The 12,598-nt window shown below is 42.8% G+C and overlaps 1 protein-coding gene across 2 annotated transcripts; it reads right to left on the bottom strand.

Moving 5' to 3' along the window:
- Positions 1-373: 373 nt before the first annotated feature.
- Positions 374-8,552, bottom strand: LOC109913587 (TLR adapter interacting with SLC15A4 on the lysosome-like). Of its 2 annotated transcripts, none has more exons than XM_048605187.1 (2): positions 8,454-8,552; positions 374-1,515 (listed from the first exon to the last, which is right to left on the bottom strand). In XM_048605187.1, the coding sequence occupies exon 2, from the start codon at positions 1,505-1,507 to the stop codon at positions 626-628; it is 882 nt and encodes a 293-aa protein (XP_048461144.1). In that variant the 5' UTR covers positions 1,508-1,515; positions 8,454-8,552; the 3' UTR covers positions 374-625. The 2 variants fall into 2 exon arrangements, with proteins under 2 accessions (XP_048461144.1, XP_020368717.2); XM_020513128.2 differs by having other exon boundaries at positions 8,268-8,523.
- Positions 8,553-12,598: the final 4,046 nt, after the last annotated feature.

A 12,598-nucleotide genomic window follows, 5' to 3' on the forward strand; every position in this document is an offset into this window, starting at 1 on the left:
GGCAAACTAACCTGCTGAACTAAATTCACTTTTCCAAACTACTGCCATAAATAAATTATTGTTTTCAGGACTGTTGTGGCAACTGTAACCTTTGATGCCACTGCATGTATTAACCAGTATGGAGTAACATTCTGTTGTCATTAAGTATTTCCACATGATCAGCAATAGTCTTAAAATGATTAATAACTCTACTCAGACTTTTCGAAACTGGAACAATAGGAGGAAGCCCGAAGCACAAAGTACATATTTTAAGTTGTTATTGCATATGCTGAATATATTTCATCAGGGGATGGTCCACATTGAAAAAAAAAATCCAATTTAGTGCAGTACATCAAAATAAATTTCTACAGTAAGAACATTCAGTCATCATTAATTGCCAGGTTGAACAGTTTATTCTGGATCCACCTTAGAGACAGAAGGCAAGTTTCTGTTGAAATGGTATTGCGTTAAAGCCTCATGATATTACTTAATGGCATTGCTGAATGTCACCATACAGTTTTAGACAACATTCCATTCATGTTAATTTCAGATACTGGACAAATTTCACAAATAGCTCTAAAAAACATCATCCGCATCGTAATTCTGGTGATAAGCTTCTTTAAAATGATAGGGCTGACTTATCAGTTTACTGGCTTGAAATCTGCAAGTTAGGAGTGCAGATATCAGATGAATTAGTTGCACATGCAACACTAAGAAGACAGTTTAGAACAATATCCTTAGCTTTTGTGGGCTCCATATTATTGTCATGGGAAATCTGCAGACTAATTTGATCGATGTTGGTCATCAGGAAGTGAGAGCCCATTATTTTTGTTGGAGATGCACACTTGATCATGTTGTCCTCAAGGTACTGCTTATACAATTCTGTCATCTTTTGCTCCATGTATCTGTTGAGCACGGAATTGGACAGTGGCTCTTTCAGAAGGGCAATGCTTCTGTCACTGTTCAAGTTCGTTTCTGTTCCAGAACGTGGCCAGGCTTCAAACCCAGAGCCAGGTATAGACGGCCACCCGGATTGGTTCTCAAGCTGAAGTAAGGGCCGGTTGCAACTTTCATAACCATGAACCATAAGGCAGCACATGCTGCTGGGACTGCGGGGTGTTACATTATCCCCTGCAATCTGTAAATCTGTGTAACTCTGACAAGTAGGAGACCATGATTGGTACAAATCCAAATTGCTTTCGCTGCACCTGGTGGACTTTGGTATGTCTAAAACATCAGAGATCTTTCTTTCAAACACAGGCATTCTGGTGTCTATGTCTGTTGCTTGCCCTCCACTTTGGCACGGCAGAGATTGTCCCTTCTCACAAACGGTGCTGTCCAGTCTTTCTTCTGCGTTAGACTGCTCATGATCAATACTTTCCGAGAATTCTGACAAACTGAAAAGCACTTCCCAAGAGTCATTCCTGGTTTTAGGGATTCTTTTGGAGTTTACATTGTTATCCTGGTGGACACATTCCCTTTGGTGATGGCTGTAACCAATCCCAGTGAGGAACCCTTCGGCTAACATGACAAGAGCTGTTAAGACAAAAAAGCTGTTTGTTAGCCAAATTGCCAATCTTAAACAAGTCATCAAAGATCAATTATACGTAGCAACTTATTTCAGGAAGAACGTTTGCTCTTCCTGGGTGGCATTTGAGGGTAATTACATTTGTTTAAATAATTTGGGGTAATACAAAGGAGTCTAAATACCAAATATCAGAAAGCGTTGCCAGGTTAATACATTTCCAGTTACCTCTTTTTGTCTCTCATTCAGCCAACAAAACCTCAATGCGAAACCCAATGAGAGGCATAAACCAGAATTCTACCAAACCTTAATTAAAGTTGCAGTGACTAAACAAATGAGAGCACTGATGCGTAATTTTGCCCTCCAGACCACACACTAGATCAGAAATAATGGCCCCTTGTAGGTGTTGAGAGACAACAAGATCGATCTCTGCTTTGGTGCTCCCATCATTAGAAAGCGCAGGCTGTTCAAGATCGAATGTGAAGGATAGCCATTGAAAGGCACAGCCATCGATTTCAGGCAGCTATTGCTTCTCTTGTTTTAATATTTCAAAGCATTGCATCCTGAAGAGCTCATTTTGTAATTGTATGGGTCTATGGCTGTAGTTGCCAATCTTCGAGTATCCTGCCTGATTAATCGCCATGGTTTCTGGGACACGGGAGAGTGGAAACAACATTTTCCACTGGAAGTGTGGACAGATGGATTATTGCTCAGAAAGGTATGGCAGCAAAGTTGGGCAGCTAAGATAAGGATAAACCAGGTCGGGTCCCAACAACAATCTCCAATTCGCTGTAATTTTGCAAAAAATAAAAGAAAGGCTCGTATTTAGATTGTGTAAGGTGTGGCCCCAGCTTGTCCCAAAGTGCTTTACAGATGATAAAGTACTTTCTGACATGTAGCGCTATTTTAATGTGGGAATGTAATGTAATGCACATAGCAAACAGCGTCGGTAATGACCAGAAGATCTCATATTATCCTGAGAAGTAAATATTGATCAAGACATCAAAATTAACTTCCCCAGGTCAATTCATCAAAACAGTTTAACAGATAATTCACCTATATCAGCTGATTGAAAATGGAGGTGCAATGGTGACTGCTGAAGGTCTCAATAGAGAATGGGAAATTGTAGCATGTCAGTGACTGAACTGGAAACTGCATCTTAAAAAGGGTAGGCAATAGCCCAGTGGTATTGTCACTGGTCTGTTAATCCAGAGACCCAGGTAATGTTCTACGGTCCCACGTGCAAATCCCACCATGGCAGATAGTAGAATTTGAATTCAATAAAAATCTAGAATTTAGAGTCTAATGATGACAATGAATCCATTGTTGATTGTCGGGAAAAACCCATCCGGTTCACTAATGTTATTTAGGAAAGGAAACTGTCATCCTTACCTATTCTGGCCAACATGTGACTCCTGACCCACAGTTATGTGGTTGACTCTTAATTGCCCCGGGCAATTTGGGATGGGCAATAAATGCTGGCCTAGCCAGGGATGTCCACATCTCATGAATGCATTAAAAAATGATGAAATTGCAATTGAGATTTATATATCAACTACAACACATAGAACTGAATGACCAAAAGATGTAGCAGTTGCAACTACATTGAATCAGTTACAAATCAAAAAAAAGTGTGGGGAGAAACATTGAGAATTAAACAGGCAGAGTGTTTTGTAGGAGGACAAATGACCAGATCAAGAGAAGTCAACTAACCCAAACAGCAATGTTGGATTGTCCTGGCCTAACATTTCATACACATTGACCCCTATGAGAACACGGAACAAGGATTTTATATACTGCAGAATATCCATTCCTTTGTTTGTGTCATTGTAGACAAACATACGTATAAAGCAAGATTCCAAAATCAACACGCACAGGATTTCCCTGACAAGCTTTTGGACCTTGAAGTTAGGGTCATATGGGGGTCAGAAACCCATACTGTGGGAAGAACAATCAACTGGCAGAGATTTTCACCAAATTGATAACTTAATTGCCCAAGAGAGGCTGAGCTCTTGTGGTTGAATGGTCAGTAACTGCTTTCTCAGTTAAAGTAAAGAGTGCCACCTGTCTAACATTTTAAACTGTAAAATTTAGAACTATCCTTAACAGTTAAACCCACAATTGAGGAAAGTGAGAACCTCCTGTGATGGTCAGTACTTGCAACTGAAGCCAGGTGGGTGAGGAGAACTTTAAAATGCAGGTAGATCTGATCAACAATGTTCGAGGAGTAATAGGAGGCAGGCTGAAAATTAGAGTTCATTTGTACTGGCTGGTGAAGTAGACCCAAAGGGATGAATCACCTTTTTCTGCCCCTATTGCTCATGATCATATCACATTTCTGCTGTGATTGTCATAAGATGACTGCGGACTGAGGAGGCATGTTCCTCTGATGGACTCAGTCCACTTAAATCTAAGCTCCAAGTACCCACTAACACAGAGAGACATGGAACACCAGCATTGTACCAGTCAGAGGCTGCCTGACCTGAGGTGGATGATGGCTGCCTACTTCATCAGGACAGTCTCTCCCATCTTCAGACACAACTTGTAGCATCTACTCTCCATACCAACAATTTTGGGCCAACTACTTACAACATCTGTCTCTCCCATGTCAGTCCCTGAAGAGTTAGCTAATAATACTTATCAAGGACAGAGAGGGACACAATGGGAATCAGAAAGATGCAGCACTGAGCCTTACTTGCGTTAGTCCAAAGAAGGTACCTCTGACAGGATTGCAATCAATTTCTGTGAACTCTGGCTCATTTTGCTTGTTCTATTCACTAAAAGGAGTGGAAGGCTGAGAGAGTCTTGTCAAGGTTTATATTCGCGGATCTGGTAACTGTCAAAGTGGCCAGTGGTTAGTAATCTGATGGGATGGTTCTCCCATCCCTGTGTCTGTGCTCCAAACATTCCTTTGAAGTCCAGCAGAATACCACCCAAGAGACTTGGTTGAACATTACATCTGCCCGGCCTGCCAAGTCCAATCATAGTTTGAATACAGTGCTTCTAACTATTAACCGAAGAATTTAGCAAATGAGAAAAGGGACACTTTCTCCATACAATCTCAATGAAGCTGAGAGGAATTCACCATGTACTGCATTAAAATAACTGAATGCAAGAACATAGAGTGAAGCCATCAATCCATCATAACTATGCCTGCCCTTTTTTTGTAATGGTACAATTAATATAAATTGCATGTTTGAGAAAATCATATTTTTGGATTCATTCAGTAACTTAAGACATAACATATCTCAAATGCAGCATGGGAAGGTCAGGTGACATTGGATCTATGCTCCTCAGCCTCTCACTAGTCAGTGTTGTGGACAGATGTGCAGCAATTAATTATTATGGTTGGTCCACATCTCCCTTATCTTTGTGCAGAATGGTGGAAGGTGATTTTCTTTTTATTTTGCTTAGCCAATCCAAAGCTCTGTTACAGATCATTTTTATTGAATGTATTAATACACTTCATGACACGCTTCTGAAGCAGGCAAGACTTGATCCCGGGCCTGCTGGCTCAGACATAGGGACACTACCACTGTGTCACAAGACCCCACTGCAAAGTGCAATTGTATTACAGGCCACTTTAAAGCTGGTATTCAGGAACTGATCTGAACCAAATGAAGGGCTGCTGCAGAGCAAGAAATGGGTAAAAGAAGAATGAATGAGGCCAGGGCAGCATACCTTGGTTTTCTGGTTTGACTCTTTGGCACGTGATAGCGGCAAATTTTCAGAAGAAATTTTAATCCAGTTTTGCAAACAACGAGGTTGAAACAACATTTTTCCTTTGTTTCTAAAATTTGGTCATTGAAGGAGATATTTCAGCTCCCCAATTTAAAGGAAAAGAAATGTGAGGGAGAGTCTGAACATGCCATCGACTTCAGCTGCTGCAGTAGCTTTTCATCCTGTGAAACAGCAGCATGAACAAAGCTCAGCCCTGCCCCGCTTTCGAGTCAGCCTATTGACTCATTCGGGTGATATCACTGACTCATTTGTAACATTGTACCTGTGCAAGTGTAAACTCCCCCCATGGTTATCAGCTAATGTGACTGGGCTGAGTGAAACATGTCTCACCAGTAATTGGCACCATTAGTGAGTTATCAGCGGAGTGAATACAGCACAAAAATTACCAGTTCCGATTCTGTCTGGTGGCATTTTCCTGCCCGCACTAGTCATGATGAGGTTGAGCATCACTGAGCTTTAAGAGGCCAGTGCTTCCCTTTAATTCCTATGTGCCTTCCATGCGCTGGGAAACAAGGTTGGTTAGGAGGTGCCAAATGAGGTGCAGGTATTAATTTTTGCAATGGTATTAAGAGTGGAAACCAATTCTTTTGTCAATTAACTTGCTCACAATTCATCGCTGTGAGGATATGCAAGAGTTTCAATTCTGCAGCACAGCCTGTGCTGGAGCAGTTTGCCAGCATGGATCAGAGCCATGAAGAGGAGAGAGGTAAATTAGAATAGAATTCACAGACATGAATGATTCTGCCCTGACATAGATAGGTTCTGAAGAAAGGTGACTGGACTCAAAACATTAACTCTGCTTTCTCTCTCCACAGATGCTGCCAGACCTGTTGAGTTTCTCAGCAATTTCTGCTTCTGATTCTTTCCTGCATGTTGGCAATAATCAAAATTCAAAAAGGACTGTACTGTCACCAGAGGAGATTTAAGTTGTGATTTTAATTGAAATTCAGACCTGGGTACGTAGGAACAATAAGGGGAGAGTCTGCCAGGCCAGTGGGGAGGCCAGAGGCTTATAGCAGGAAAGATAAGGCTGAGAGGGAATAGGAGAGAACGCAGGGCATGGGAGGGGGTAGCCAAGCAGAGATTGGGAGTGACTGCAGGGGTTGGGAGAGGGTAGTCAGGCAGGAGTTAGGGGAGTGATGGCAGGGTATGTTGGGGTTGGTCAGTCAAAGTCATACAGCATGGAAATAGACCCTTCGGTTCAACTCATCCACGCTGATCAGATATCCTAAACTGATCTAGTGCCATTTGCTAGCATTTGACCCGTATCCTGCTAAACACTTCCTATTCATGTATCCTTCCAGATGACTTTTAAATGTTGTAATTGTACCCACCTCCACCACTTCCTCTGGCAGCTCATGCACCACCCTCTGCATGAAAATGTTGCTCCTCTGATCCCTTTTAAATCTTTCCTCTCTCACCTTAAACTATGCTGTCTAGTTTTGGTCTCCCTACGCTGGGAAAAAGATCATAGATCATAGAATCCCTACAGTGTGGAAACAGGTCCTTTGGCCTAACAAGTCCACACTGACACTCAGAGGATCCCACCCAGACCCATTCCCCTATAATCCACCTAGTCTACACATCCCTGAACACTACAGGCAATTTAGCATGGCCAATCCACTTAGCCTGCACATCTTTGGACTTCGGGAGGAAACTGGAGCACCAGGAGGAAATTATTCACCCTATCCGTGCCCCTCATGATTTTTATAAACCTCTAAAAAACACCGCCACAGACTCCGATGCTCCAGAAAGAAAAACCCCAGCCTATTTAGTCGCTTCTATTTCGACTCAAACTCTCCAATCCCAGCAACACCTTTGTAAATCTTTTCTGAACCCTTTCATGTTTAACAGCATCTGGGGAGTGATTGCCGGGTGTATTCAGGGTGGTTAGTCAGAGATTTTTGGGGAGCATACGTAATGGGAAGACAGTGTGACATGGGGTCCTTGTGGATCAAGGACTTTAGGGGTCAGGGAATCATGGGTCTTTGGAGACGTATTGGTCAACAGGCTATCATCGGAGGTCCAGAAAGGTCATGACTTGGGAGGAGGGCCCAGGCCTGGGTGGAGACTACAGTTTGGCAGAGGGATCACGAATCGGGGGAATGAAATAATCAAGGGACAGCAAGGAACAGGAAGGAGAGGGAGGATGATCAAGGAAAAATTCATGGATTAGCCTTGAGGAAGCATTCCTGTCCCTTCCAGCTCGCGAACATGACCGGAAAAGCCCACCCACTGGCTGCCTCGACATGTTCTTGCCATTTCTCTACCTGAGCATTAAACACATTGGCTCGCAGTCATGCAGTCACAGCAGCTGCAAAAGTGGCACAGAGCTTCAGATTTAACAAAATGGCCCTCCTCACATGTTTGTGAGTTGCCCTGACTCAACCCTTCAGCCCACCTCTATTCAACACAAAATGGACGCATTCAAGATGGGAGTCAGGTGCTTGGCAACTCAGATAGTCGGTTTGTAATACAGAACAATTGGGTGCACAAGTGGCTAGCACGGCTACCTCACAGTGCCAGGGACCCAGGCTCAATTCCAGCCTTGGGCGATCTTCTCTGTTTGCATGGGTTTCCAACAGGTGCTGTAGTTTCCTCCCACAGATGTGCAGGTTAGGTGGATTGGCCAAATTGCATTGTAGAGCTCAGGGATGCGCAGGAAAAGTGGGTTAGCTGTGGGAAATGCAGGGATGGGGGGAGGGCAGGATGTCTAGCCGGGATGTTTTTTCGAAGGTTGGTGCAGACTCAGTAGGCCAAATGGCATCTAACTGCACTGTCGGGATTCTACAGCCAACAGCATGGATTCAATTCTCACACTGGTTACCACAAAGGACTGTCCTTCTCAACCTCTCCATGTTGTGGCATGGTGACCCTCAGGTTAGGCCACCACCAGTTACCTCCCTCCGATAAGAGAACAGCCTTTGGGACTAGGCCAACTTTACCTTTATGCTGAGGTACTTTCGATCTTTGCTCAAAAATTTCCCAAAACCTTTAAACACAATTGACAAATTGCACGTACCTGATTTACTAAATTTTTACCTCTTCCTGTCAACGAAAGACGAATGAAATTTCAATCTCAGCACAGACATCACTCTTTATATATTCAACATATATATGTTATCCATATATGTGTTTATTAATCATTAATTCATCCCAACAGCAGCCAATAATTCACTGATAAAGATCTAAGGAAACTGCTTCCAACCTGCACTGCTTAAACATCATTCGGTAAGTCGACACCCAATAAAGAAAAATTCATCGGTTTGTTGCAACTATTTAATTGCTCAGAATGAAACTGTTCCCGTGACTCTCTGTTGGCAACTTCCTCTTGTTCTCGTTTTTTTGATATCTCACCACTAACAATTTAACCCCTTAGATCCTAGATCGTTTCCAATGCTCCAAAAATCATGGGCGACAGGATTGACAACACAAATGTAATTGCAGAATAACCAGATTATCCAGTGAAATCGGATTGGTCTCTAACTGAGCAATAATTATCCCCACTAAGTCCCTCAACTGGGGCATGGGCAGACAGCCCAGACAAGCCTTCCCCGGCCTGTTAAATCATGGCGCAGGTCAAAATTGTTCACTGCAGCCATGCATTGTCCTCCCCTGGACAGACCTTCAAATTCACCCCCCTGTCTTTAGCCCTTCATATCTTTTGATGCCAAAAAAATGATCAACCTCATTTTTAAAGTTAACAATTGTTTGAGTATTTGTGGAAGAGTTCTACAAATGTTTGCATGAAGAAGTATTTTCTAATTACATTACTGGGAGAATTTTTGCCTGTGTCCTTGAGTATGCCCCTGAGTGCTCGCCTTCCTATCTAGCAGTTTTTGATCTACCCTGTCTGTTCACCTTAGTACCTTGAAGACTCTGATCAAAGTACTCACGATTTCTAAATTCCAGGGAATATAAGCCTGGTGTAGAAACTTATTGAGCCCTGATGAAATGGACAATGACGAGAAATATGACATTATAGCCCAATAAGTCCAGTGTGGCCTATCTCAATGTTGGGAGCAACTTACTGCAGCCTTCAACAAAGTTCCAGTGTGTTTAGGTGAGGTTCTCAGTAAGCAGCAATGCATTGCTTGTTAAGGGGGTTTATTCATTGTTAATAACCTTATTAACTGCAGATCTTCATCTCACTAATATGGAATTTTCTATCTTTCTATTCATTATGGCAAACTAGATGCTGAATTTTCCCAATGTGGAAGCAAAAATGGGTAGCTGATGACTTGAACTTGTTGCTGGCTGCATCTGTGTTGGTCATCTCACAACGCTACCTCTTGGTATGCTCTATCAGCGCTGACCATATGCAGCCCATGTCCAAAACAATTGGCACCTGACATGTGCTAACCTCCAGTAACTCTCATGGGAATCCATTTACAGTATTCTTCTTCACTCAAGGCTGCACCTTAGGCCAAACTATCATTGCAATGCTGCCACAGGGAAGGTCATTGACATGCATCCGGCTCATGGACTGGACCAAGCTGCATCTTCAAGCTGTTCACTTGTTCTCTTAGTACTCGCATACTTTGAGCCCACCTGGATGCTCACAGCATCCCTGCATTGTCTTTCTTGGCCTTGCTTTTTTGTACCTTGCCTCTTAGCCAAAGACACCAGGCTCACCGCACTGCTGTCTTGCCTTGTTGTTTAGAGTTGACACGAAAGCAGGGAGCTCGTCATAGTTTGTCAGCCGTCCTCAGTCAAGTCAAGGAAGATAACGTTTGGTCAAAAGGTCCCAGCGCTATAAGTCAAGGACAGTATCTGATATCCGTCTGGGGACTGCACATGGTCAGTTCAACACTTGGAAGGCAGTCAGAGTCAGGATCCTCTCCTCATTTGGGGTGAAGACGCAAATGCTGGGCAGCCAACTTTCGTGAGTCTTTCAGACCTGTTGAGCTTCCTCCTGGAATGAATCAAAAGCAGGTATTAAGGGAGATGGAAGTGATTGGTATACTATTACTGTTGTGGCAGGTAGGGAGGTGTCCTGAGCGAGTGAGCATGCAGCACAGAAGGTGTGCAGGGTTAATGATGTTGGGGATTGGGATGGGTGAGAGTGAGTGCAGACAATAGTGACAATGGTAGAATGTGAGCCTTGGTGGGAGGTGGATGCAGTAGCAGAGACAGAGTGAGTATGAGATATTGGAGAGAAGGTGATTAGTGGGTAGGGGCTAGAACTCAATGACAAGGATGTTGGAGGGGCGGTGTAGGTAGTTAATGATGTGGGCATGGGAAGAGAACCTATTAGATAAACCCTTCATGAAACTTGATACAACTGAACCTCGCCAAAAAAAGTAAGATTCAGCCCTAGTTTGTTTTTTACTCTCTTGTCAGAGCCTAATTCATAAAATCCAGGTATCTGTCCAGTTAAACTACATTGCAGTCCCTCCAAAACTGATATGTCCTTCTTAAGGTGTAGTGCCCAAAATCTGCTCTCAGTTTTCAGGAGGTGGATGATGTGATCAATTGTGTTAAAGGCTGAAGGCAGATTGAGAAGGATGAGGAAGTTAAACTTTGTCATAAACACGATTGAAGGTAAGTGCAACTTTGTTGGTACTACTGTATGGTGAAGAACCTGCTTGGAGTGATTAAAACAAGAAGATCCAGGTAAGATGGTGGTTAATTGGGGAGGCAAAAACATATTGAGGGACTTTGTAAAGGAAATGGAGGTTGGAGATGTGAGGGTGGTTTGCAAAGGCAAAATGGCCAAGCGCTGTTTTATTTTCACTAGTAGAGGGAAGTTGAGATCAGATTTAGAGGGGCAAAGGGCAGAAGTTAAGGAAAGAGAAGCTTTAAATAGATAGGCTAACATACATGATAGGAAGGGAAGCTGGACTGCCAGTGGTTTAGTGGAAACAGGATCAACTGATCAGTCTTATGGTCAAGATGAACTAGAGAGTAGGAGAGAAACAAGAGAAAGATGCAGGCCTAAGAAGGCAAGGAGACATTTTAGAGGAAATTTGGCCTGGTGGGCCAATGGGTTAAATGTGGTAGAGACAGCTGACTGGCTGGTCTCAATCATGTGACAATTAAATATGAGCTCCTTACACTTGGTGAAGGTCAAGATGGAAGAGATGGGAAGAGATGGTTTGCAGGAGAGAAAATACAGGTGATCTTTTCATTTCTAAATGATCCCAGAAAATGTAACAGCTTTCAGAGATGAGAGCCAGTCCCTAACATAATTCCTGGGGTACGGTCAAGTTTGCTGGTGAATGGTTATAACTGTTGTCTACTATATCCGTTCAATTGTGTATCACTTGATTGAAGGAAGCAGTGATGAGGGTCTAATGGGAATGGTCTGGAAGAGTGATTAATGCTTTTAATAGGAGCAAGGGCAGTGAAGGTAGTGTGTGATTGACCAGATTAGTAGCCCCAGAAATGTCTTGGCAAATGGACGATCAAAGCCAAGTCGAAGATTTTCAGTTTTGAAAATGGTGATAACATATAAGCAGTGGCGGTTCAAATAAACTGGAAGGTCTATGTACACACATCATTACAATGTCATGAACAGATGGAGAAAATAATCAAATAGGCTGATGGAAAGGCCACATGTATGCCAAGAGGAGTAGAAGTTATGTGACTGCTATCCAAAGCCCTGGTTTCCTGTACTGTTATTTCTAGTGTCCCTAACAATCTATTCTTGGTCCCTCCTGCACACTATTCTTCAATAATATTTTCCAAAAACATGTTGGTTTCCACAATGTATTCTGTTGACACCCAGCTCTACCTCACTACCACCTCTCTCTCATCAACTCTACTGCCTCTAAATTGCCAGACTGTTTATTGTTTGTAGTGTTTCACCAGAAATTTCTGTCAGTGAAATATTGGAAGATTTGGTCTTTTTCTAAAACAATCCCCATTCTTTCATCACCAATGTCATTGTTCTCCCTGTCAAAACCCTGAGGACCAGATTTTAGTTTCATACTTGACACCAGTATGAAATTTCAACTACATTTTTCCATTGTTGTTGAGGCCACCTACTTCCTCTTCTGTAACTCCATTCAATCTGGCCTCTTCCTCTGATGTTGGAACCTTTATCTTTGCCTTTGTCTCTACCAGATTTGACTCTATTCTAACACATTGATGATTCCTGTAAACTTGAGGTTATACGAAGGGTGCTACCTGACCCTTAACTCTCACCTAACATGTTCACTCATCAGCCCTGTGCTTATTGATCTACATTGGACCCAGTTTACCAACACATCAACCTTAACATTTTCAGCCTTGTTTTCAAATTGCTCCATGGCCTGGCTCCTCTCTATCTCTGTACTCTCCGTAACCCTTCCAGATATCCTCTTTTCCCAGAAACTCGATTACCTCATTTTTCTCCTGTTAGACCCTCCT

This window comes from Rhincodon typus, chromosome 14 (genome assembly GCF_021869965.1).
Source record: "Rhincodon typus isolate 14 chromosome 14, sRhiTyp1.1, whole genome shotgun sequence".
Lineage (NCBI taxonomy): Eukaryota > Metazoa > Chordata > Chondrichthyes > Orectolobiformes > Rhincodontidae > Rhincodon > Rhincodon typus.

Excerpts from the sequence above, each read along its gene's own strand:
- LOC109913587 (XM_048605187.1), bottom strand. The coding sequence starts at position 1,507 with ATGTTAGCCGAAGGGTTCCTCACTGGGATTGGTTACAGCCATCACCAA.